At 42.5% G+C, this 26,018-nt stretch overlaps 1 protein-coding gene across 4 annotated transcripts in view; it reads left to right on the top strand.

Moving 5' to 3' along the window:
- robo2 (roundabout, axon guidance receptor, homolog 2 (Drosophila)) overlaps positions 1-26,018 on the top strand; it is a 257,943-nt gene that overhangs the window by 200,567 nt on the left and 31,358 nt on the right. For all 4 annotated transcript variants that reach the window (XM_070971053.1, XM_070971051.1, XM_070971052.1 and 1 more), the window contains exons 6-15: positions 6,854-6,990; positions 11,990-12,114; positions 13,718-13,889; positions 17,495-17,700; positions 18,768-18,849; positions 18,946-19,111; positions 19,250-19,416; positions 20,733-20,854; positions 22,653-22,884; positions 25,870-25,994. In XM_070971053.1, coding sequence (XP_070827154.1) covers positions 6,854-6,990; positions 11,990-12,114; positions 13,718-13,889; positions 17,495-17,700; positions 18,768-18,849; positions 18,946-19,111; positions 19,250-19,416; positions 20,733-20,854; positions 22,653-22,884; positions 25,870-25,994 — 1,534 coding nt within the window. The remainder of the gene's footprint in view (positions 1-6,853; positions 6,991-11,989; positions 12,115-13,717; positions 13,890-17,494; positions 17,701-18,767; positions 18,850-18,945; positions 19,112-19,249; positions 19,417-20,732; positions 20,855-22,652; positions 22,885-25,869; positions 25,995-26,018) is intronic.

Here is a 26,018-nt window from a genome sequence, read left to right as displayed (position 1 = left end):
CTAGGGCACTTGCCAAGGTGCTTTGGTACAGCAGTGTCAAAAATGGGTCAGTTCTATATTTTCCAGTGTACATTATGATGAGAAATCCCAAGACATATCCCTGTGAAACCATTCAAATTACAGCCTGGCACATGTCAGAGTGAACAGCTAAAAATGTCAAGGAACAACAGGTGCATTATTACTGTAGATGCATTGATTATGATGGGAATTTAGATGTTTTTTGTATGTTAGGACAACATTTGTATGGACTCTTGGACCTTATTCCAAGAAAAGACTTAGGTTAATTTATTTGCATGCATTGTGTCTCTTCTGTTTCTGTTTGCATTCTATGGAGTGCAGCCCTATTAATAACTCATCATTTAACCTTAGATAATATTTATGGTACACACTTGTAGGCATGTTCATACAAATTCACATAAGCCCCATTTGGACAGGATTAATATCCCAGGGGGAGGGGGCGGTAGCACACTCATCCTGCTGGATCAGCCTGTGCCAAATTTAAGCTTTGGGTTCTCTAAGAGACAAAGACCTCATCTTTTTTATATTGTTATTCATGTAACAGTTATCAAATGGTCCTCTCTGAATTCCTATTATACCTTTACAGTAAGGAGAGAACTGGAGGGTGTGAGGTGATAGTGTTAAATACATGTAGTCCACCAGACACAAAAATTAGTTATATGAAGGCAGACTAGCCAAGACAGAATAATTACCTGAAGCGGAAATTAGATCAGGCCATTTGTTGAGCTTGCAGGTTCTTATTTTTCATAATGGCTTTTCTTTTTTCCTTCATTATCTGGGTTCCCAAATAGGAGTTTATATTGACATCAGGTCAGGAAAAAGCCTTCCTGCCTCCTCCATTGGTACACAGAGCTCTGTGTGCTGAGCTAATGAAACTCTAAAGTCTCTCAGGATGGGGCTTAAATAATGAAAGGAACAATAAGTGTGCCGAAAAACAGGAGTTAGTTGGGGCTTTAATTATTACCAGCATAGAAGGAGAAAAATCACATGTATGTGCTCCAGGCGGGATTAAAATCACTGACCAGCACATGTAATATTAAAATCACCCAACCTCCCCCAGAGAAATAAAGCTGGTTCAAATGTGGCTCATTCTTTTTGCCAATATACATAAGATTAGATTCAGATGGTAGAGTAGTGTCCTCCCGGGGGAAAGTCTTTGCATGTGTCATCAAGCAGCTAGACTGTAGCATGTGTCTGAAAATGCTATAAAACTTCAATGGAGTTTATTTAAAGTGTATATACAGGACATGGTATATCTACAATGCCCTTCCATAATGAGGCTACATCTACACCCTCCACATTTGGAAATGCGTAAACAAGCCAATTTATTATTTGTAAGAGTGTCTTCATTTGGAATAATATCACTATCAGATTAATTTCCGTCTGTCAGGCATCTCTGCAGAATCTTGGGAAAGCACACAATAGCTGCTCGCACATTAGAGAGCTTTGTGTCTCCAAATGAAAGAGTTTTACTCTTGAATCCCAGTGAAAAGACTTGGGCAGTGTATGTTATCTCCTGCTGCCTACCAGCTCAGTGTGTGGTCCCCTTTCCCTCCTTTGGTCTACCTCTCCCTCCTCATTTGCTCTGGACCCTTGTGCCCTCTCCTGTGCCTTATCAGAGCCCCTTTGGTCTTGCAGTCTATCTGTATTCAGGCCTTGTGTCCCCGTTGACCTCCAAAGCACAGTCCCTGCAACATTCAGCAGAAAAGGCTTTCTTTCTGACTCAATCCCTTTGTGGTGGGTGTGGGTGTGCGTGTGTGTATGATAGAGGTGTGTGGGTCATGCTGTTTGAGAGAGCTGTTAAAGCTAGTGTGACAGGCACGCCTGTGTTATGCTGACCATCCAGTTTCAGTGATTTCTCACCTCTGCAACTCAGCAGAATGAAAATACGGCAGGATACGGTTCCTGTCTCCATTACTTCCCCTGATATATAAGTGGATACATCTGTTATTTATGTGGGGGCTGTTGATTGGAATGGCAGTAGGATGATCGGGAATATATTTGATCTTTATCTACACTGACACTGATTATCCCAACAAGCAGGTGAGTAAAATAATAATTCAGTGCATAATTCAGATTAAAGCAAATATGATTTCACATAAATTAGGAAGATGTGCAGCTGGTCTTTCATGATGTATCTGTGTTTTTCAGTTATCTTCATGAATGATAGAAAAATTTGCCACACACCCACACAGAAACACAAATGCTCACAAATAAAGAAAGAGTAAGAATTGCTTCCAGGCATGGGTCAGTGAGCTGTACTTTGCCGTTTCTGTTTCTCTATCTACAGCATTTTCCAGTACAACCATGCCGTCTGCTCCAGACCACTTCCACTAAGTAAAGACTGCACTGCCGTCACTGTTTCTCTGGAACTGAGGTGAAGCAGCTCTTTTCAAGGCAAATTTAGGATCAACTGGCTTCCCACAAACCCCCAGCCAGACCATGAGGGCTGAAATCTCCCAAACTGATCTTTGATTAATGTAGGATAAGGTGATGAATGATAGTCAGGCTGATGGGAAGGTCATGACCCTGCTAAGGCCTGAAAAGTGCCAAGAAGCAGTGGAGCTCTGGCGAAAGACCTTGCAGAAGAACGATGAGAAGCAATAGTGGCTAATTGATTCCCTCTCATGGGTGACAAGGCATGGACAGGTAGTCTCCAGTTCTTTTGATCTGGAGGAGGTAAAGTAGCAGTCAGATGGTGTGAAACTGGATCGTCAGAGTGAGTGTCAGAATGAAATGGAGCAGAGAGGGGACTTTGTGTCAGAGCAGCCAGGCCAGAGAGCAGCCTGGAATTAGTCCTCTGCTGTATCTTGAGTCTGACTCACGCGCTCAGAGTTGGCACACAACCCTTCTGCCGACCGCCGGCTCCATTCATATGTACACACAGAGGCGAGGCAGATAAGATCCTCTCAGGTTGAGTCATTTTGTGGATAACTGTACACACACATTCAGTGGTCCATACAGCCAAGAGATAAGATTCTCTTAATGTGAGTGAATTGGCACAAGTCTGAAGGTGGAACATGGGTGAGTGTGCTCCTGACAGACAGTCTTAAGGCAAATCCTTGAAGATGATCCGGAGGATTTCTGAGATGTAATGCTTTTAAAGTGTGTCCAATAAAGTTTTCATCCTTGCACAGCCCTCTCAGCACAGCAAACACATCGAGTTGACAACCCAGAAAAATGCTGCTTTGTCTTGGCATTTGCTTACATTCCCATCACTCCTCATCTCCCTTCATGAGCGAATGACTCTGCACATGTGTGGATATGTGTTGGATGATTGTATACTTTGTGAGGGTGTGTGTGCGTGCGTGTGTACAGTGTGCCTTTTCTAGTTGAAAAAGAGGTAGAGTCCAGTGGGGTTTGGCTCTCCTATCCTTTCCACAGCCCTTGTACATGCGCAATTACATTCCTCTTCTAATAGAGAACAGAGCTCTATCCCAATCCAGTCTCAATAAAGAGCTACTGTTCCCTCTCTGTGTGTACTTACGTGTGTGTGTGGCCACACTACCTCTTATCCCTGAGTATTTCCACTCATCTTGTCATCTAGGCTGATTCCATATAGGAAGTTGATTACAGATTGATTGGGCTCATGTTTCCCACTAATAAGTCATGGACCAGCCTGAGGTTCTGTTTGAGAGATTGATGGAGACAGGACCAAGAACAATAAGCATGCTGTCTAGTAGGTGCGTACATGGGTTGCGTACATGGGTTACCCACACGGCAACGACTTGGTCCTGCAGATGTCCGGCTGGGGGAACCTGTATGGCCAGTTGAACTGTTTGTGGTTGTATGAGTAATTACAACATCTGCAGTTCTCTAAACAACTTGAAAGACCAAAATTGAGGTGGAAGCTGGACTGTATTGTCCCATTATATGCCGTGAAGCAAAGAGAAGAAGCTCAACAAACTACCTTGTCGGTTGTTTTAATGTTTTGTGAATATTTGTTTAGCTACTAACTTTTAAGTCAATTTGCTGCTAGCCACTTAGTGTTTGAACCTCTGTAGCTAGCTAACAATATCATGGTTTGTTCTACATAGTTGGAGGAAATGCTAGCCTAATAACTCCTTAATCAATCTCACATGGTGGCATCCTTTTTAGACATGGTAGAAGGATGACTCTTTGTATGGCAATGTTAGTTGAATGCTTTGGTCAAGACTGAAATACTTCAGCAACTATTGAGAGATTACTGTGAAATTGTAAAAATGTAATCATTGTTCCCCAAAGGATCAATTCTACTGAATTTTGTTAGCATCAGACTTGTCTTATAACACCACCATGAGGTTGGCATGTGGTTTTGAGTGAAATGGCTCAAAAATTGTTGGATGGATTAGAATAGAATATGGTGCAGGCATTTATGGCAATGAGAGGATGAACCCTAATGATAAACCCTTGATTATTCATCTCCTGCCAACGGAATTAGCATTGACATTGTGAACATATTTGCGTGTTGATGTTCATACAGTCGCTATCAGCATGACTGTAGACTTTCAGTGTTGTTTTTACAGTAACGATAATGTAATGTAATGTACTGGAGATCATTTGTGTTCCGCTTCTGTATCTCCAAAGTTTTGAGACTAGAGTGAAAAAGACAATTAGATTGGATGTTAAGTAAGGCAGAGACAAGTTGGAAGAAATTGAGCTGTAGCAACCAATGTCTGAAGTGAAGCATTGCCTTCCTGCTTTGTTGGCACGGAACTGGTAATGGTATGTTGATTGAGCATACTGGGAAAAACATCCCTGCTCACTTGCTCTCATCATGGCTTATTAGGGAGTCAAAGTGTTTTAACTTGTCCCTGCCACTCTTTTGCTCATCTCCACCTCCTCTTACAAGTCAGGAGTGCGTGTTGAGCTACCCTTCGTAGCCGGAGGGCAGCATATGGGAGGACTCTCTTTCTATTAGCTTGTTTGTTTTTCATCTGACAACAGGCTTGTCCCAAAAGGTGCCGTCTCATTCCTTTGGATGCCACTCACTCAGTTTCAACAATAAATGCTTTATTCACGTCCCCAGTGATTACCTGAACTGTACATCCCCTCTCACTAGAACAAAGCATTCAGTCATGACTCAGTCAAATAATCATTATGACTCTTTAAGTACCTGTGCAGAGAGGAGGAACTGGCAGTCAAAGTTATGGAATGTGCTTGAATAAAGCTGCCTTTGAATGCTTGCTCAGGAAATGTCATAACAGCAGGTGAAAAAAACAAGACATGGATAGACAGGACAGATTAGTTTTGCAGCTGCCAGTGGCGAGCAGCCATCAGTGCACCTGATGGTCGTGCAGAGGGGTCTTTCCCACTCTGAGGCAAATTGACCATAGCTCACTGTTACTGCAATGTCACATCAGAACTGACCGCTGTAAGACAGAATTTGTTACCATATCTAGTTGTTCAATGTATTATCCAGAGTAAACACAGTAAACACTGTTATCCACCTTCATACTGTGTACTATTGCGTATTTACCATCAACAATCCTCCCAAATAAACCAGATGAATCCTTTAACAAGTTTCAATTGTGGAGACAAATCCTAATGTAACTTATTCCTCTGTGCCATAGAGCTCTACTGTCATCCAAAAGCTATTAAAAACACATAAAGGAGTCACGCTGTTGCATATTTCTTCATTATCTTGAACATGACCAGTGTAGTTTGTTCTATAACAACTGTGACTGCATTTTCAATCTCAGGAGGGTTAGCTCAGTGTTGGGCAGACATCTCTGCTTTTGGTTCTTTTATGTGTTTTTAATAGTTGTTGGACTACAAGTTTGGAGTTTTATGGAACAGAGGCATAAGATGTAATAAAAGGATAATATAACGCCAGGCTCGTCCTTTAAAGCCCTATTGTGGATTTGAAAAATTCTGACTTTGGGGACTCTACACATTTTAAAGCCTGAAAAGCAACACATGGACTGCACCAATTTCACTTGGATTGTTTATTTTATATACAAAACAATAATTACAAATATTCCATACTCATATAGAAATCCTACACAAGGGCTTTGAAGGAGCAAACATTGTTTCAGGCTCTGATAGAGTGGCCCTTTATCTGTTCATCTCAACTCCGTTCTCAGTGTCTGTGAGTGACAGACTGTGGACAGCAGAAGGTTGTCAGGCTGACAGACCATCATCATGCAGCCCTACCACCCCCACCAGCACACTGCTTACACACTGCCAGGGCAGCACCCCCTTCAATTACAGACTGGAACCACATACCAGACCAGCATCATCCAACTGTCAACTGCCATACAATTCATGCAGGTCTAAGCACACATGCAACCGTCTGCAAACGCACATAAACACAAACATTTGACTACTGCATTGGAATTGAAATCGGGCCAGCTTTGCCACAGCAAACTTGCTGTATTGATTTAGTCAGTTGCTTTACAATAAGAAGGTGTAGCTCTGTATAGATTTATTGCAACCATATATTCACGCATTAACAGCAGATACACAGTGGCACCGTAATGTGCACACACAAAGCTGTGAACATGGTTTAAACATATATACTCACAGAGGGAAACATCTCATGAATTTTGAACGAGTTTTGAGGGTTCCAACTGAATGCACACCTCTCTGTGTACTGTCTGTCATTGCTGAATAATTGATCCTCCTCCTTACAATCTCCATTTGTCAAAATGAATAGTTATGCTCCTTTGTACCTCTCCAAGAGGAAATACACTTTCCACGGCTACTGCGAGACGGCTCAACAGGCTCGGCCGAGAAACTGTAGCATGTCTTTGTCACAGGGTTGTGTGACAATTGTTTTATCTCAATTTACAGTATTTGCATTTAATGCTGAACAGGCAACCTCAATTTCATGATGTTACGTCTTTGTTGACAGGTATGAGATCAAGTATGACAAGGACGACTATGTGCTGAGAGTGAAGAAGGCTTCTGTTAACGACGAGGGGACGTTCACCTGTGTGGCAGAAAACCGCGTGGGCAAGCTGGAGGCCTCCGCCACTCTCACAGTCAGAGGTACAAAACACCTTTGTCCTATGTTATTTTTTCACATTAGCGCATAACAACACTTAGAGAAGTCATGGACCACTGGGGCTGTTGTACTTGTACACCAATATGAGGTTTAGATTGGCCGTTTGCTCCATAGGGTCCCCTTTGCACAAATGGATACCCAGAATGCTGACTCCCACAGCCAAGAGAGATGTAGACAGTCTATGAATCCCTTTAATTATTTACATTTCCAAGTGCAGCGTTGACACACTCTGACGCCTTACGCCCCAACCCCCCTCACCCGTCATGGTGGACTGCTAGCCACGCTACCCTCCATGCTGTAACCACCCAGTCAGCAAAGCCATTTCACAGATTACTGATGCACACCGCCGGTTTCACACCTGGGGTTTACAAGGTTAATAAAAACATTCTAACCATAATTTTCCCTCTTTTCACCACTCTTCTTCCCATTAAACCCAAGTGTTTAAGGTCTCTGTGGAGTCCTTTAGAGCGACACGGGGGGCCAGAGGGAGGTAAAACGAGGTCTGGGTTGTTTTTATTCTTTTTGGAAAGTGGATCTGTGAAAGTGGCATCTTAGTGTTTTCATTGACTGTGGGGACACATACAGTAACACAGAGGAAACACTGGGGAACAACTCACCTGGATGGAGTGTTTCAGGAGCTCTGGTCTCTGACTGTAACCCACATGCACATATTCTTTGAAATGCCCTCTCTCTTCCTCTTGCTCTCTTTTTTCTGCTCTGTCCATCAGCACGTAGAACTGTAGATTTCATTAATGCAGACAGCACAGGTCCAGTAGTTTTTGTCTCTGACAAGTAGAATTGGCTGCCCCTGCAGGTGTGTGAATGCAATTGAACATGTTTGACCACCAGGGGGCGCTCACACCAGCCTGTCTTGCACATTCAGGTGTCTGACAAACAGAGACCTTGAGTGTATCAGTTAGTCTGTCAGGTGGACAAAAGCTACTGGATCCTCTCTGCCATGCTTACCCTGTGCCAGAAATATGTTGGCCCCAACACAACATGTCATTCATTCTGACTTTGATTTCTTTTTGTCTTATTTTATTATGTTTGTTCTGTTCCTCTTCTCTTGTTTTATATGTTTGTGTGTCTGTGTCTTAATTTGTTCCTTTTGTGTATCCACTCCTCCATTGTTGTGTCTCCAGCTCGCCCTGTCGGTAAGTACCCATCCTTCTGATTTGATTCCATCCTGCATGCCCTCTCCATACACCCTACTGCATTTGACTGCTTGACAATCAGCTGCCATTGCTGCTAACGTTACTGTATTTGACTAACACAGGTGTTAAATCACATTGTATACCCTCAGATTATTGTTCACAAATAGTTATGCAGTCTGTGTAGATTTTACAGCTCAATGCAGCCAGCTGCACTTATCCTGCAACAACTCAACAGAACTCAGAGACAAAGCTCTAAGGAGACATGTTATTTTCATATGGCTTCCAAGGTTTATCAGTATCCATAATACTGTATGTAGAAATAACCTCAAATGCATTATGATACTAACTCCATTGTTACTAATGTGACAGTAATCAGTCTATAACTTTATAATGAAAGTTGTTCCATATGAACATTTTGATTAAAAAAAAAAAAAAAAACATCATTTAGTGCACATTCTCTTCTCTAGGTTTGTGTTTTATCACTTACACCTGAACTCCCCCTGCAGTCGTAGCTCTAAACTGAAGTCACTATAGAATCTACATCCTGCCCTTTACAATAAGTGTGTAGGCTGGCAGTCTCATAGTCTCAGGCATTGTCATCTCATATGGTGCAGGACGTGTTTAACTTGCAAGTCTTGTGGCCATCTGTGGATTTTTGGAACACAAAGCTGAGATCTGTTTGTTTTGGACGCGCTTCTTTCCTTCTGTGCCCCACGACACAGAGCCGGGAATCTCATTTTATTTCCCTCTAGAGTGGGAAAAGGTCAGGGAAGAACCAAATTTGATACACTTACAATGCTAAATTGTTAGAGGAAGTGAATGAAAATGGGCATCTGGAGAGAAAGGTGTGCTTTTTGAGAGCAGAAACGGAAGGAGTGCAGGAACAAGAAACATACATCAGGACAAAGAAGGGAGAGGAAAATGGCAGAAGTGTGTGTGTTCAGACAGGCTTGACTGGCAGAAAAACCCAGACGCTGCCTCAGTGGCAGGACTTTGGTTGGCAAAACAGCAGTGAATGTTCTGCAATTGTCAAACTGTCAGCTTTCAAGAAGATGGAGTAAATTACACATTCACTCTGCCTGTGGGAAGCGACAGTAATTGCCGTCAACTTCTGAATAAAATATGATTGAATGTGGGATTTTAAAGGAGGAGGCTTCTCAGTTTTTGTGCCTGGGTCTACTGAATGTCAGCCTCTCTGTCCATTTGTTCTTTTCACCCTGGCTGCTGTTTTATGCTGAGCCCTCTCCAAACCAGGCAGGTCAGACTTGTCATGAATTAAATATGGACACCTGATCATGTGCTTCCTTAGGAGGGGACAGGAAGGAGCCTCTCACATGTCATTAAGGCTCTCTGAATCAAAACAGGGCCAGTGTGAGTTAGCCCTGGGCCAGGCTGTGAAACTGTCACACACTGACTTCCTCTTGATTTGTCTGAGTTTTTGATCTATTTTTCTCTGTGGGCCTCCCTCTCCTTTTTAGGTCCACCCCCTCACATCTCCCAGAAGCATTTCATTCCTTTTCCTTTTTTTTCCTTTTTTGAAAGTAGTGCCACAGGTACAGAATGAGCCCAAGACTAAACTCAGGCCACCAGGAAAAGCTAAGCAAGCCCAAACAAGATATTTTCCTCAAATTCAAACAGTGCATTTGAGGTTTTGACCTGTTTCTACTGGGTCAAGTGCAACAGGAGACATTTTTACATCATTAGGATATGTTGCAAAAAGCCTCCAGTGATGCCAGGTTATTAGGTACAGTAAAGATGATTCACAACCAGATTTCTTTCTTTTATGAAGTTTGATGAAATCTTGCCGAACCACAAATGTTTGTTTTTGATGTGCAGCTGCAAAAAATTATCCATACAAGCAGAAAACCTCAAAAACATTCACGTAATTTAATCCTGTTTGACAGTACTGACATACCTGACTGTAAGGTGTTGAAGCATATTTTTAGTTAGTAGTTAGTAATGCAGTTTTCTGGATGGAGCAGAGGAAGTGAAGGGAGGGAACTGAATCCTTGCCAGAGCATGATTTAGGAGCCCTGTATGAGGCCCAGCATTGTGAGAGCCACAAGATATCCAAGCTGCAGAAGGCCAAACGGGAAGGCAGTAAATCTGTAGCCATCTGTACCATTCCCAACTGTGTGTATCTTTGACAAATACACACCCCCAAAAAGGGATTACATGGAGAAACCAGCCAAATGGGAAGAGTTTGGCCTTACTGGAACCAGCTGGCTTGTCAGTGAAAGGACTTACAAAGAAATCAAAAGAAACAGAAAGGGTGCAAGATGTTGCATTGCAACAATTCAGATTTTTTTGCTCTTTGTCAGACATTTTTATAACTGTAGACATTTCTCAACTATTCATTTTGTCTGTATGAAGAAAGTGTCCTCAAATAGCCCATTGTCTGCACTTACTGGAGGTTATGGCAGGAAGTACAAATCCTTGATTTCTTGACTTTCATTATCTCTGCAGGAACCATGTTTCCTCCTCTAATGAACGTATCGATGTCTTATCTTATCAACACAGGACTAAGACCCCACGTAACTTTCATAGAATAAACAAGTAGATGTCTTGGGTCTCGTGGTAAATGACATTTTCATTTCCATCATATTCTAGTTTTGCAGCTGAGATTATTGTTCATATTCTACACTTGGACTTGTGATTAACATACAGCAGTTATATGAAAAATGAGAATCAAGATCACTGGTAGTTTGTAAAGATAGACTATAAAGGTTAAAACTGTCTTCTTTGCTTCTCGAAGGACTCTATAGTTTTTTTATTATTTGGGATAAAAACTGACATTTTGAAATCAATTGCTCAAATATCTGTTTGTGTAAAGTAATAAAGTTCATTGTGGGCATAGAAACACAGTATATACACCCTTATTTTCCCAACTATATGCACTCAATTGATTTTCCTTTGTTTGTTGGTTTAAGAAATAGCTGTAAATGTTGCTTGAGCACGTGGAGCAGTGAAGGAAAGGTGTCCTGAAATCCTGCCTCCCTAAACTACCAACAGGAAAATGGTCAGGGAGTGAAGAGAGGCGACACTGCGCAGCAAAAGAACTTGTACTTAATCTCTAAACTCCTCTCTCTTTATTATTGAACTGCATCTGTCAAGTTGTCAGTCAGAAATGTCTCACTCTGTCCTGAGTGTGTGACAACTGGTCTGGCTCCTGATGGAGTTGTGAATATTGACCGAGAAAGCTTCACACTGCGATTTCAAAATTTGATAGCTCTTCAAGCCCCTTCTCTCTTTGATGGAGAGGTGTTAGCTTGAAGTGTGGTGAACACAGAAATAGTCTTTTCTGTCTCTCACTCCCATTTTGATACAACTTTGATCAGAAATACTCTGCAGATAACGACCTTTACACGAGATGCATTCTGACTAAATCTCACATGTGGAAAGTCAGACATGGTTAACCCTTGTGCGTCTTTACCTGTTCATAGTTTTGGATGTGTCCAGGGCATGGGTGTGCCTTTGTGTGTTGTCTCAGATCTAAATGCCATTGTGACCAAGGCGCTTCCCCGTGTGAATGCCAATGTGACTGTCATTCATTCAGCCTCAGCCTCACCTGGATGAATGGCCAACCTGGTTACCATGGCAATGATAGTCATTGGTGTTCCTCCTCTGTTCCAGAGCCATTAGAGAGCGAAAGAGGGATATAACGCTGCATGGAAGCTCTGTACCGCACTCCCATTTTGATTTGACTGTGTGGTATATTGCTTGTTTTTTGCTTGAAATCCCCAAGCCCCGATAATCTCCAGCACTGATGTTTGGCCTCACTGTGTACCACTGTTCTACTAACACTGGTGTTTTTGCCCTTTGACTTCAGCTGCGCCCCAGTTTGTCATCCGCCCAAGGGACCAAATCGTGGCTCAAGGCCGCACAGCCACCTTCCCTTGTGAAACCAAAGGAAACCCTCAGCCTGCTGTCTTCTGGCAGAAGGAAGGGAGTCAGGTAAGGGCAAACAATCGTACACAAGAAGAAGATATTTGTGTCCTTTTTTGCATTATTTCTTACATGTGAAAATACTGCATATTGCTCTCTTAGCTGCCGCCTGCACTTTGTTTGGATTCTTGGCTGTATGCACAATAGCTGAGCACTTATGAGCCTCCTGCCCTGCACATACAGACATGCACTTACACACAGCAATTCAAACTACACTATCTGTCATCAGTATCTTTACTACAGACACAGATACACCTTTGTTCTCGGCAGCCGCCAAACGACAGTGTGCCTGGCAAAGTGCTAATCGGTTTCCTGTGACCCTGCACTGATAAGAACGATCCTATCCCTCACTCGGAGCAGATAACCCATTCAAATACCTGGGTGTCCTCACAACGCTCAACAACAGTGCCAATTAGGAGCCTGTTGGGGCTTGTAGATGAGCCAGAGATATGATTCAGCTCTGGCTAAGGTTCAAACACACACAGATGCACACACACACACACACACACACATAGCCTGTAGGCCAACAATCACAGAAAGGTTCTCTTTATAACAGTGAACAGAAGTGAGACACATGTTTACATGTTCACACAAACATCACCCAGTTTACCCCTCACCAATGTGCAACCTAAAGCCAATGACTCAGTAACTCTGAGTAATTTGTGAACTTCAAGCAGATTTCTATCGTGTGTCTCACGTTGTCATTAAAAATGAGCCTTTTGATATGAATGCACTACAAACACTTCTGTGCAAGCAGTTGCACGTCCTCGCCATCTCCGCACTCGTCTCCATCCTCGTGTTTATGGATGCTTTCTCTACTTCACCCACACTGACGTACAAAAGGTATGAAGGTATTTGTCAAGAGAACAAATTAATGCTAATTCACAACAGTAATTAAATGACAGAAAGGCCTTTTTTTCCTCACACTTGAGGATAATGGAGTGCTCGTCTCTTGTGCTGGACATGTGTAAAGCCTATTTTAAAAAAAAAAAAAAAAAAAAAAACAATTAATTTAATTAATTTGTTGCATTTAAGTGATTAGAAGTCATTAAATCCAACTAATGTATTTGCTGGTTGCCTTTGGTGATCATAATGTAAAAAAGGGATAAAAAAGAATGGGCAGGGATAGAGTGTCTGATGTTTCATCAGCTTAATCAGTCCTCTGTTTCTGTGTATTAACTCTGGAATATGCAGGATTGAATATCCCCTCTTCTGTGGTATTATACTCACTATAAGTTTAACTCATATGGGGTGGTCTCTGTGGCTAAAAGAGCAGCTCAGGACTGCTGTGGAATTGAAGCAGAAAGGAAAGCAGTCATGAAGCCAACAAGAGCAAAAGTTGCCTTCATAGCACAGTGGAGCCTCTGGCTTGGCCCAAGAATAAGTATGAAACCAAGCCATCAGACTGTATACATGCTGGCCAGTTTGTGAGGTTGGTTAACCAAGTGATAGATGCAATTGTTCATACTGTAGCTGTGATAGTCTGATCTGTGTGTATGTGTATATGTGTGCACAGAATGTGTGAGTTTGGTGGTGTGACTGTTTTGTCATTTTTCCAGGTTGTACTGCTTCCACATTCTCACTAATTGGCTGTTTGTTCCTCTTCCTGCAGAATTTGCTCTTTCCTAACCAACCCCAGCAGCCCAACAGTCGCTTCTCAGTGTCACCCAGCGGAGACCTCACCATTTCATCTGTGCAGCGGGCAGATGCTGGTTACTATATCTGCCAGGCCCTGACCGTTGCAGGCAGTATCCTCGCCAAGGCTCAACTGGAGGTCACAGATGGTGAGGGAAAACTGACGCCTCACTTCTTCTTCTTTCATGCCAGCACACTACAGCACACGAGCACACTCCTTAGAACCACTGCAAATGTGGTGAAGTGCATATGTGCACAGACATGCTTTCAATGTGCATGTTTGATTCTCTCCTACCGATTTATACCAACATCAGTGACATCTGACTAAAGTTTGTAATGGTTTTATTGTAAAGGCTTTCTTCCCTTGCTGAGTTTATATAAGAATTTGGCCTTTAACAGCTTTCAAAGTATACACACAAGCACAAATGATATTTTTTTGAATTCCATGTGCAGAAATGAATTCAGCTTCGGTGTGAGAAATGCCGGTATGCCCATGACCTTCAGTTACTGTGTTTTTGCAGTGCGCTCCTTGTTTCATTTTTTTCCTGACACAATTTAATTAAAATTTTCTACTTTTCCTTTTGGAAAGGAAATAAAGCGTTGCCCTTGAGTTCCTTCAAGTTTAATGATCAGCGTTTGGGTGAGTGGGCAAGGTGCAAGCATGTGTGCGTGAGGGAGGGAGCAAGAGAAAGAGGGGGGACATGATTGAGTGAGTGAGTGACAATGGTTTTCTGTGGAATGAATTATGTGGTCCTGCAAGGTGTGGGAGTGTCTGTTTTGCCATCACAACCCTGGCTGTTGAGATGGCAAGATAGACGGTTTTCCATATGTCTGCTGAAGTACCTGCTAGCAGAGAGGACACTTTTTTCAATATTTTGTCTGAGGCAGGAATGGTTCTGTTGCACAAACAAAATGTTCACGTCCGTCAGTTGCCAGCAACATACAGTCACATTTTACAGCCATATGCTCGCATCTTTTTCTATTTAAATCTTTCGGATATTCTTCGTGCTAAATGTGCAATAAAGGCATGTTTGCCAGACAGGTGTTTGGCAAGTCTAAAAGAAAAAGAGGGAGAGAAGGAAAGAGTACAGAAGGGCCAGGGTGAGGTCATGGCCACACCTGCCACAGTCTTCATGTGATTTACTGCCCTGAGCCTCGACAACAGACTGTGGAGTTCAAGGAGATCTGTAATGAGAAATTCCTGATCCAGAGACCCAAGGCCTTAGTCGAGCCTTGTCTCCTCCCTCAGTCACTCCTACATGCCATCAACACATACATCAGGCGCATCCAATCCCTGGACCAAGCAGTGTTTTATGCTTGCACATGCTTCAGTCAAAATTAGTCAAAACTTATGGTCTTCTCTTGATTAGGAAAGCATTAAAGTTTTGAACTTTACTTAAAACATCTGCTAACAAACAAAGTAGTTCAGGCTATTTTTTTTTTTCCAACATTATCTTTATTGGGTTTTCAAAATGCTTCCAATAGTATACAAAAATAAGAGTGCTCTCACATCAAAGGAAACATCAAGAGCAGCTAAATTATTGTCCAGCATTCAAATCATCTTTCCTTACAAGTCAGATATCTACGAGTTAACATAGAGCAACACTTAGCTGAAAGTACAAAGTTTATAAAAAAGGAAAGAGAAAAAGAAAAAACAAACAAACAAGGAAAACAAAAAACAAACCCAAAACAAGAAAGCAACAACAATTAAAACACCAAAGGTTTCTCTATTTTATCAAGGGTTAGCCCAAATTATTTCACAATTGTGCATGGTTCAGAAATACAAACTCAAATTCACAATTCACACAGATTAAAAAAATCAAATATTAAAAGAAAAGAAATTGTTTTAGGACACTGCAGAGGATTACTGGTAACTACGCCTCATCCGCCCCACTCCCCACACCCCTTAAATCCACACTCTCCATATATTCCATAAAAGGACCCCAAATGTTTTGAAATAGTGATAGTTTCCCCTTTATAATGTAAGTAATCTTCTCCATAGGTAAAGTTGTGGACATTTCCTTAATCCAGTTAATGAATTTTGGTTTACTGGTACTCTTCCATGAGAGTGCTATGACTCTTTTTGCAAGCAGTAAACATAAATCCATGGCAGTAATTATTTTTCTAGACATATGATGTCTATCAGGATATAAACCTAGAATAAACAGTTTAGGATCAAGAACAACTTTTATACCTAGTATAGTCTCTAAAGCTTGTTTAATCTCCCGCCAGAATTGTTGAACTTTATTGCATTTCCAGATACAATGGAAGAATGTCCCCTTCTCCTCTCCACACCTGATACACAAGTCAGGAATGGCACCATTATACTTATTGAGCTTTTCAGGCGTCACATACGTCCTCATTAGCCAGTTATATTGCAGTACTTTGAGGCGTGTATTGGTAGTTTTTGTTTGTGCTTCAGCACACGCTTCTTCCCAGTCCTCGGAGGGCAAATCCTCCTGTAAGTTCAGGCTATTTAGTAATAAAGAAAAATGCTTTATGCTTGTTCATAATGTTAATGTAAATCTTTAAGTGAAGGCAGACAGAAAACTTCCCGAATGTGTTTATGATGTAAGATAAACTACAACACAGCCGGTTCCTGGCCAGTAGCAGGTGCTTTGAATCCTCTTTGGCTTAGTCTCTGATTTACATTATCCCTTTTGATTCATATGATTGGATTTGGCCTAATATAAACATTCCAGATGATTAAAACAATAAGTGAAATATAATTGCTAAAATTGATTTATGACGTTTAGTTCATGGTAGATAGTATATCGGGTTTCTGCACAGTTTTTCTTTTTCTGTATTTGGTGACCCAAAGCGAGGGGTGCAAAAGTGTATTACTTGGAATCACTTCCTTTTGTCAGATGTAGCTGCAAGAGAGAAAATGGGGATGAAAACGAGGGTGTGATAATGTGTTGAAAGGTTACTGAGGTAGACTTGGTAATTAGCCCCTGCAGGTCTGCCATCATTAATCCATACCTTCTAATTAATGTGGGTTCTGTGATGCCAGGGGGACTCCACATTATTCAACTCTAAATATATAAACTGCCTGTGTGCTAACTCTCTCTGAGATCACCTCTGACATACCCACTATTTCATAGAAGGAAGCCACAGGCTTTTTTTGGCACATTACAACAAATGAATTAGCTTGTGTAAATGGAATTCATCACGGTATTAGCATTCATCTGAAGTGAAGCAAGAACAAAATATAAAAAGGTTGTCTTTTCTCATTGTTTTGTGTCAAAGTTTAGCTCCTATTCCTCACTCTGTTTACACATCATTGGAGCATCATGAGGTGGTTTCAGTAACATTTAGTATCTGAAGTTCACCTTTTATTGTGCCCCACGCTGCACATAATGAAGTATTTATCTGAACCACACTGAGTCAATAGGCAAGAGTCTCACCGCTAAACTGTACCACAGAGTCTAGAGTAGTGTATAAAAATAAGGCTTCCCAGGCAGTAACTGGAAGCTGCTTAGCATCCCTCTGCCACATCAATGAAACTAGAAAACTCTACTCAGCTGTTCTTTCCCTGCTTCCTGGAAATACAGGATATGGTCATTGTTCTGTGGTGCAATTACAAGACCTGCAGAGAAAATAGTCTATTTTATGATAGATACCCACATCCACCCCCAGTGCATTTTATGATCAATGCTGTCACTCAGTTTATTTTACAGTCATACGCCTGATGTGAACACCATCATCCATCTGAACTTCAGAGTGATAGAATGTGTTTCTCTTTGTAACACAGTTCTCACAGACAGGCCGCCACCCATCATTCGCCAAGGCCCGTCCAATCAGACCCTCGGGGTGGACAGTGTGGCACTGTTGAAGTGCCAGGCATCAGGAGACCCCATCCCCTCCATCAGCTGGCTGAAGGATGGGGTCAGTCTGCTGGGGAAGGACCCCCGCATGTCCCTACAGGAGCTGGGGAGTCTGCAGATCAAAAACATAAAGGTGAAGCACTTCATCAGTCTTATTGGTGGTAAAGACTAATCAGTTTGTGCTAATATGCCAATAATGTTTAACATTTCTAAGATTATATGCATGTGTATGGTCCTGCTTGCAACACTGCAGGATACAAGCTTGTGTAGAATTCACATGGCTGAAGCATAACTTCGATGAGCATGGTAGCATAGTGCCTTAAAGAGATGAAACCGCAGCATTGATTTTTATTTTTTTTTTTAATTGTTTGATAGTATCACTTAGTGGTACGGCATCTCCAAGTGGGCTCAGCTGTGCAGGGTTGGATGGATTCCAGCTGTAGGGTAGAAACACGTATGCACTTACAGATATATACACACATGTGTGCACATGTACACGTTTAGAGTAGATTAAATTTAAAAGGCTCAGTCTTCCTTTCCCCACTCGGGGGCCTCGGTGGAATATCTATTACGCTTGACAAAGCTGCCGACCACTGACATGTTATTTAATAAATGGAAGGAAGGCACAGGGACAAAAATCAACAAACAACCAAAGTTCCTAAGAGGGATGGAGAGACAAGCCAGCTGTCATCGGTCCAGGGGGTTCCAGCAGCCCACCCTAAATTAATTAGCCTGGCTTTGTTGTGGTCGGCAGGACAGTGGGGAAATAAGGGGGGGGAGTGGAAAAGTGATGGAAGGGTGGTGAGTAGAAAATGGAATTCATTAGGAAATTAACGTCAGCACTTTGAGGCACTCACAAATGACACACAATTTAGCCAGCACAGGGCTAGCTCATGAAGTCGCCCCATCACTTTTCAGTATTTCAGCGATAGGAAGATTATATTTATTCAGTCATTGCTGCTGCTTTAAGAATGTGTGAAATGAAAGGCCCTTCCACTAAAAGTGTCATTATGCTCTGTGTGTCAGTGCTGTTAGTGGTGTGTGTGTGTGTGTGTGTGTGTGTGTGTGTGTGTGTGTGTGTGTGTGTGTGTGTGTGTGTGTGTGTGTGTGTGTGTGTGTGTGTGTGTGTGTGTGTGTGCGCGTATGCGTATGTTTGTTTCGAGTCATATATAAATACATGTGTATTCTATCGTACACCAGCTTTCAGACTCTGGGATCTACACATGTGTGGCCACCAGCTCGAGCGGTGAAACATCGTGGAGTGCTTTCTTGGAAGTCAAAGGTACAAGATGGCAAAATGATTCCATGCAAAAATGTTTTTCAACTTGTCAGCTTTAGCTTCCTTTAGAGAACGTGTCGTTTCTCTCCATCCATTCAGAATCAGGTGGAGTGATGGTCATGAAAAACCATGATGAGAATGAGCTTCCAGGCCCGCCATCCAAACCTCAGGTCACTGATGTCACCAAGAATAGCGTGTCTTTGTCCTGGCAGCCTGGGATGGCTGGAGCATCACCTGTCTCCTCTTTTGTTATTGAGGCTTTCAGGTTTGTAATGTCAAACCCCCACTCACCATTGAATAGCCCTGGTTTTGGTATAGCCATAGATTGCAGGTACAAATACATTGCACCATGTGAAAGGATATTGAAAAATAGCATGAAATCTTTTTTTCTCTTGCATTACAGTCAATCAGTGAGCAACAGCTGGCAGACAGTAGCTGATCACATCAAAACCACCCAGTTCACTGTCAAAGGTCTCCGTCCCAACACTATCTACCTGTTCATGGTCCGAGCAGTGAACAGCCAGGGCCTGAGTGATCCGAGCCCCATGTCCGATCCTGTCAGAACACAAGGTACCTTACACGTTATTAACGTGAAAGGAATTCATTATACTGACTGTGTTTATTGAATGTGTATATGTGTCATAATCTCATTCACTGTTGCTATGTGGTTTCCTTTTTTGCTGAGAATAATTTGTGTTTCCACTGATAGAGTAAAGGTCACTGTGCCCCACTTCAAAGTGTGATACTTATCAGCCCCCTCTCAGCAGTCTGCATTGAATAGCTACACTGAAACATTGCAGACGTTTCCAGAGGTCAAATTCTCCTTCTCAGTCCAGCTCATTAAGGCTACACTTAAGCAATTATGTAAAATAAGCGTGTCTACTTTTGGAAGGCCTAACTGAGTTAGTGCTATCCCTGCTATGTTAATGGTCATAACAGGAGAAAATGACTGCCTCCAAACCCATAGAAGATTTGATTACGGCGCTGGACAGACCACAGTCTCCACATTACGTTGATATGATAAGTCCCTGGCATAAATAAATAAAAAAGCAACATTTGGCCAAGCTCTGTTAGATGCAAGCCAAAGAGCTAAGAGAAGAGTCGATTTGAATTGCAGCATATCTCTTTCCTGCTGAGGTGAAGGTCTTGAGATGATTTATAGACGTGTTTATTGACAATGGCATGCATTGATGACAAATTGATTTTTCACTTCTTTTTAACTGTGTTTGGCCCGTCTTGCCCTATTAGTGTGGCCTGTGATTCATGAGTCTGTTGGGTTCTCTGAATGAAGCTTTTTGAAATATAATTTCCTCTCTTTTTTTTTTTTTTTGCTTCCTTTCAATAAATAACTCAAAATGTGGCTCACTTCAACTGCACTCAGTATCTCATACACTGGAGTTTTTTATAGCTTGTAACTTGAAACACATGCATGTACAAACTGGGAAATGAGCTGGAAAATAGTGTCACAGTGTCCATTCATCTCCCATCCAATATGTCTGGGGCTGTGCATTCATGGTTCATTCGTTGATGTGGTTGTTCAGTCTGCCCCATAAGTGCAGACAAGTCACACATCTGAAGAACTTTGCCCATCAGAGTCTTCTTTCTTTTCTACAAAACCAGACAAGTGCCTTAACACAAAATACAATGAGGTCATTTTAATGCAGATGAAGTTGCTCCTTTCAAATGAAGCTGTGATAACCAAGTGTACATTTCTTTGTTGAAACCGATTGGTCTATTCAGGCGCTCTTTCCCAATTCCACTTTTGATGGCGATAAAGTAGGTTTTATTGTGAAAAATGGAGTGAACTCTGTGAAAACCAAGTGGAGGAGAGTGGGCAACAGTGTATTTTACCACCCCCCCCTCTTTTTCTAATTTTTCTTTCTTAGATATAAGTCCTCCAGCTCAGGGTGTCGACCACAGGCATGTACAGAAGGAGCTGGGTGAGGTCATAGTTCGGTTGCACAACCCAGTTGTCCTGAGTGCCACAACCATTCAGGTCACGTGGACGGTAAGTGCAGCTTGTGGCTTTGCGTACAGGACACAGCTATATTTAACTAATGCCACACCTTCAGCAAGTGCATCATTTTCATTTGCACAGATCAAGTCTTAACATTGGAAAAACTATATGAAAATATAAAATCATTCAATTTTTATGTTTGTTTGTTTGTTTTTTTTAATCTCTCTGCATTCTTTTTGCGTCTTTGATTTTGTAGAATTGAGTCATAAAGTCAAGATACTTGATATGAAAGATTCCTCTTTGAAGCCAAAAAGGTGCTCCTTGAGGCTACCATTTGTTTTATCTCAGGAAATTTTAGTCAGGTTGTTCCCTGAGACAGCAGCTTTGAAATATTGTAATTGGTGCCTTAAAAGTAACTGAACATCAAATAGCTGGGAAATTGTTTCTCTTAACCGCACTGAACATCAAAAGAGATGTCAGAGACATCTGGTTGTTCATCAACCCTCCATATGTCTTCAGCAGCTTCCCTCTTAAAACACAGACTTAACAGAGATAAAATTAGATTGAAATGAATGTTTGTGGTTGAACTGTATTTTCTGAACAGTTTTTCTCTTTTCCTCCCACCTTGAGATGATGCATCAAACTTCTTGTACACTGTATACATGTAAACAGTGCAAACACACACCTGCCAATGTTCCAGAATTTTACATTTTTATTAAGTGTGGAAAATGTCAAATCAGCTGCAGCCTTTGCTAAAATGATTTTTCAGTGAAATGTATGGTAATGAGGACAAAAACCCTATTTATTTTATTCAAAGCTGAGGTGTTGGTTTATTTTGATTGTGGTGCTGTACATCACTCATGTCCAGGTATTTACAGTGCACATGGCTATTTCCTTTTTCAAACGAACCGCATTAGCAGTTTTCCTGGTGACATGTTTATTGACCCCTGTAATAAGTCTCACCCCAAGACTTGCTAGCTAATTTAATGGTAAAGCCTTGCTTTATGATTGTAATGTACAATCAATGCAAAACATGGCTACCTAATCAATCAGGGGCCCTTTCAGTAAACAGAGGGGCCACTCTCAGAGAGCTTTTATATTCCCAAATCATTCCATTAGTAAAAGTCACACATCCATTTTGCTGATTTACTCGGGCTACACTGGCGAAAAACAGCTGCTTAATATCCCACTTGAAAGCCCCACTCACTTCTTCTACTGTTAACAAGCCATTACAATGAGTTATGCGGCCGCTCCTCCTCTGCATAAATTCAGCTTTTCTGTCTAGCTAAATGGGCTCAAGTTTAAAGGGAGGGGTCCTTTGTGGGTTGCAGGGGGCTATCAGACTTCCAGTCTCTCTGTCTTTTCTATGGGACAGATCTGCTGTTATCACCTCTGCTGTGTATTCACCTCATGTCCCCACAGTGTCTGTGTTTGTTGCTGCATGACATTTTCATACTTGAAGCCTATATTAAATGTGGGGGGATGTGCTTTCCAGTGTCACTAGTTAGTATTTATAATACATGGGAGGCATGCATATGTCCTTTAAGGTGGCATTAAGGAAGGTCTGTTTAGTAGAGAAGCGGGCACTTTGGTGCAGAGAGTTGGGAGAATGAGGTAATGTCAAGGTGTTAATTGAGCTAAGTGTGTCATAGCAGGTGATAAAAGGCCCATTAGACGAGTAACAGCCTCTAAAGTGTCATGGATGCAATCCTGTGAGAAATAACATTGCGGAAAAACATCCGTTTATATTATCTAGCGGCTGGCCCGAGATAGCATCTACCAATCTTGCCTGCACAGTTCTTTTTGCTCTGAAATACACCAGTAATCTTGTCTTCATTCTCTTTCTCAGGTGGATCGTCAGTCCCAGTTCATCCAGGGTTACAGAGTTCTCTACAGGCAGACATCAGGACTGCCTGCACCAGGACCCTGGCAGACTCAGGATGTGAAGGTCCCTTCTGAGCGCAGCGTCATCCTCTCCGCGCTTAAAAAGGGCATTGTGTACGAGATCAAGGTCCGCCCTTATTTCAACGAGTTCCAAGGCATGGACAGTGAATCCAGAACGGCACGGACGACTGAAGAAGGTATGAAGAAGAAGAGCATGCTGAGTGTTTATGTCAGAAGCAATACAGCACAGTGAGTAAAACTCTGGCGCGTCCACACCAATACGACAAGACGGGTGACACATGACCCCATAGGCTGCTTTCACGTTGGTTTTTGTCGTAATATCACAGACGCCGCTGCCCCTCCCTTTGATACTTAGAACTGAGGGTATATACTGTATGTGTGAATGCGTGTGTGTGTTCATGCATGTTTGTGCCTGTCTGTCTGTCTGACCTTCCTGCTGTGCCTTTTTTGTTTATGATTGGTGGTGTTAGTGCCAACTGTCTTATAATCCATCACCCAGCAGCCACAGGCCTGAGCTGTGATTGGACGCAAGATGCACTTCCTCCTGCGTATATGATCTGTCGCCCAAAGCTTGATTCATACAGGCTCTGACAAGGCTACAGAGCAGTGTGGCACAATATCTCTCTCTCTCTCTTTCTCTCTCTCTCTCACACACACACACATACACACAGGTCTGTGTTTGGATGGATTTACTATTTTGACCTATGCCAAAACAGAAATGCATCCAACAGCACTGCACCAGCCTTGCTTCAACCTTCGAGTCTAATAACTGAAATTAAATTATGATGTGATCTGAAGTAAAGACACGCAATATGTGCGTACAACAGCAGAAAAAGACAAATACAGACTCTTTATACTGGAGACAAAGCCCATCTTGCCACAACATATTTAGGCCTGCATGTATAAGAGACAGTTCACATCCTGTCGGTGTGACAGGCCCATTTATTTTCCCTTCCTCAGTGGGACCATATCTCCTGTGGCCAGCCAGTGTACGCATGGCTGTAGCGGAACTGCCATCACATTACAGCTGTCCCCAACACACACACACACACACACACACACACACACACACACACACACACACACACACACACACACAGTAAACATACGACATGCCAGCACACCACCTATCCCCAAGGCCCCAGAACCTGCATGTCCTAGCTATTACCAATGCTGATAACTCTCCCTGCTCTATCTACATCCCAGTCCTTCAGAGAGCTTGACCACTTTCTATTTCTGTCACAACCCCACCGCTGTGCCTGGCCATAGCTGATACACCCTCAAACACACGGCTCTAGGCTCCTCAGAGACTGTGGGACTACTGAGAAGGGCAGCTAGATGGATAGAGAAGTCCCTTTCAGAGGGTGATTAAAACTTAGGTTGTCCATTAGCTAACACAATTAGAGAGACCCCAGAGCAGGTCCAGACGGATGCAGGGTTACAGTATGCTCAGTGTTCCAATGCTCTGTCCATCTTTGTAGTCTCCCCCCTCCTCTTTCACACATTCCCTCCCTTTCCATCTGGACAGTCATGTCGTGGCTGATAAATGAACTTCAGCCACAGTTGCCATCTGATTCCCTCTGAAAGATGGTCTGAGAAGGCACGAAGGAGAGCCATCTTTTATTCCAAATAGTGCTTATTTAGGGGGTAGGGAAGTCAGTGATGGTTGTATAAATGTTCATTTGTAGAGGACTGATCTTCATCCTCGTTGATGGGTGTCTCTGGGGAAGGTCTTTACATTAGCTATTGGCTTCTCCCTTTTTGTTTGGATATGATATGTTTGTATTCCTTCACCGTGCAGCAGAGCACTGTGTGCGCGTAAGAGACAGGGGGTCACATTCCTGCCTGACATACATCACTCCGCTAATGGCTCTATTAGCACACCCTCTGAGGCCTCTAATGAAAAATGTGTATTGTTTAGTGCAAATATGCATGATAATAAGCTGCTAAATCATTCATAACATTAACTTTGAACGACATTGTCTCTGATGGCTGCTGTGCTCCAATCCGGCACTTTGTCACCTGCACGTAATGCAGCGTTGGAGAGCCCTGAGCATGATGCTTGATCAGATGCTCCCTTGGTAGATTGTTTCTAATCTGGCCAAGGTGTTGGGTTCATCATTGGACCCATTCATCTTCCGCCATGCCAGCGCCTCCAGGCTCTCTGGGGGGCAGTGTGGCCAATCGCGCTGAGGGATGAGCACAGATTTACAGGGTGACACGTGCCATTTTGGATGGAGGCGAGGTGAGGGAAGGCAGCCCAGGAGTAATTGACCTGTCAGTATTCTGCTGTGGTGCCGCTCTCCTGCCAGCCACTGCGGAAATGAGAAAACATTATTTTTAAAACGTTATTTCCAGTTTGGCCAACTGTTATTTATTTTTCTTCTGTTAGCCCTTGTGGGGTCAGAAGATTGTTGCCATCAGAATAACAACAGAGTGAGGTTTATGAAAGCTTGACTTGTCTCGTTTCTATCCACTCTCTGTCTACCTGTGGACAGAGCCAATTCATTTAGATGTGCCTCACTCTGAAGCTCCCCTCTGATCCTTACATACTGGCTTTAGTTTCATCTGGCTGATCGATGGAATCAGTCAATATGTTTACAGAGACCATGTTCCCTTCGTGCGAAATGTATTTTTTTCATATTTCCTTCTTGTCTGTGTTTCATCCTATAAGCTCATTGACCCACTTGCCACCCTGGCTTGGTCAGTGTTGGAATCTTAGCTTTAGAGCACTTGTCTGACTGTGCCTCACTGTCTTTCCACAAATCAATACTAGTATTCTTTCTGCAAATCCACCAGGCTGGAGCAAAGGATATATTAGATATTAAATCAGAGTGAAATGTTCAAGAAAGACTATGGCCATGTTAGAGCTGCCCTGATCTTCATGTAAATCCCCCTCTAATGAGACATCTTGACAGCCTTCAGCCACCTGTGCCATCCCTGAAGCATAACATTCCTCAGAAAAGAATGTGTGTGTCTGTTTTTGCGATGTGTACTTGTGCATACATATTGATGAGCTCCTGTTCAAACAAATGCAGATGTGCAATACTGCTGTGCTTCCCACTATTCTTGTTTGTAAGGATTAAATATTCTTCTGCCGCCTGAACTGCAGAATAGCGTCTTTGATTGTTGACCTGGTTATTTTGTGCCTTTTCTTCCAGCTCCCAGTGCCCCTCCTCAGCAGGTAACAGTCCTGACTGTGGGAAACCAGAACAGCACATCCATTAGCATCTCCTGGGACCCTCCTCCACCCGACCATCAGAACGGCATCATACAAGAGTACAAGGTTGGTCTCAGTGAATCAGCATGG

This window comes from Chaetodon trifascialis, chromosome 9 (genome assembly GCF_039877785.1).
Source record: "Chaetodon trifascialis isolate fChaTrf1 chromosome 9, fChaTrf1.hap1, whole genome shotgun sequence".
Classification (NCBI taxonomy): Eukaryota; Metazoa; Chordata; class Actinopteri; order Chaetodontiformes; family Chaetodontidae; genus Chaetodon; species Chaetodon trifascialis.
The sequence above is the reverse complement of the archived record's forward strand: the minus strand, read 5'-3'. Positions and strand labels throughout refer to the sequence as shown.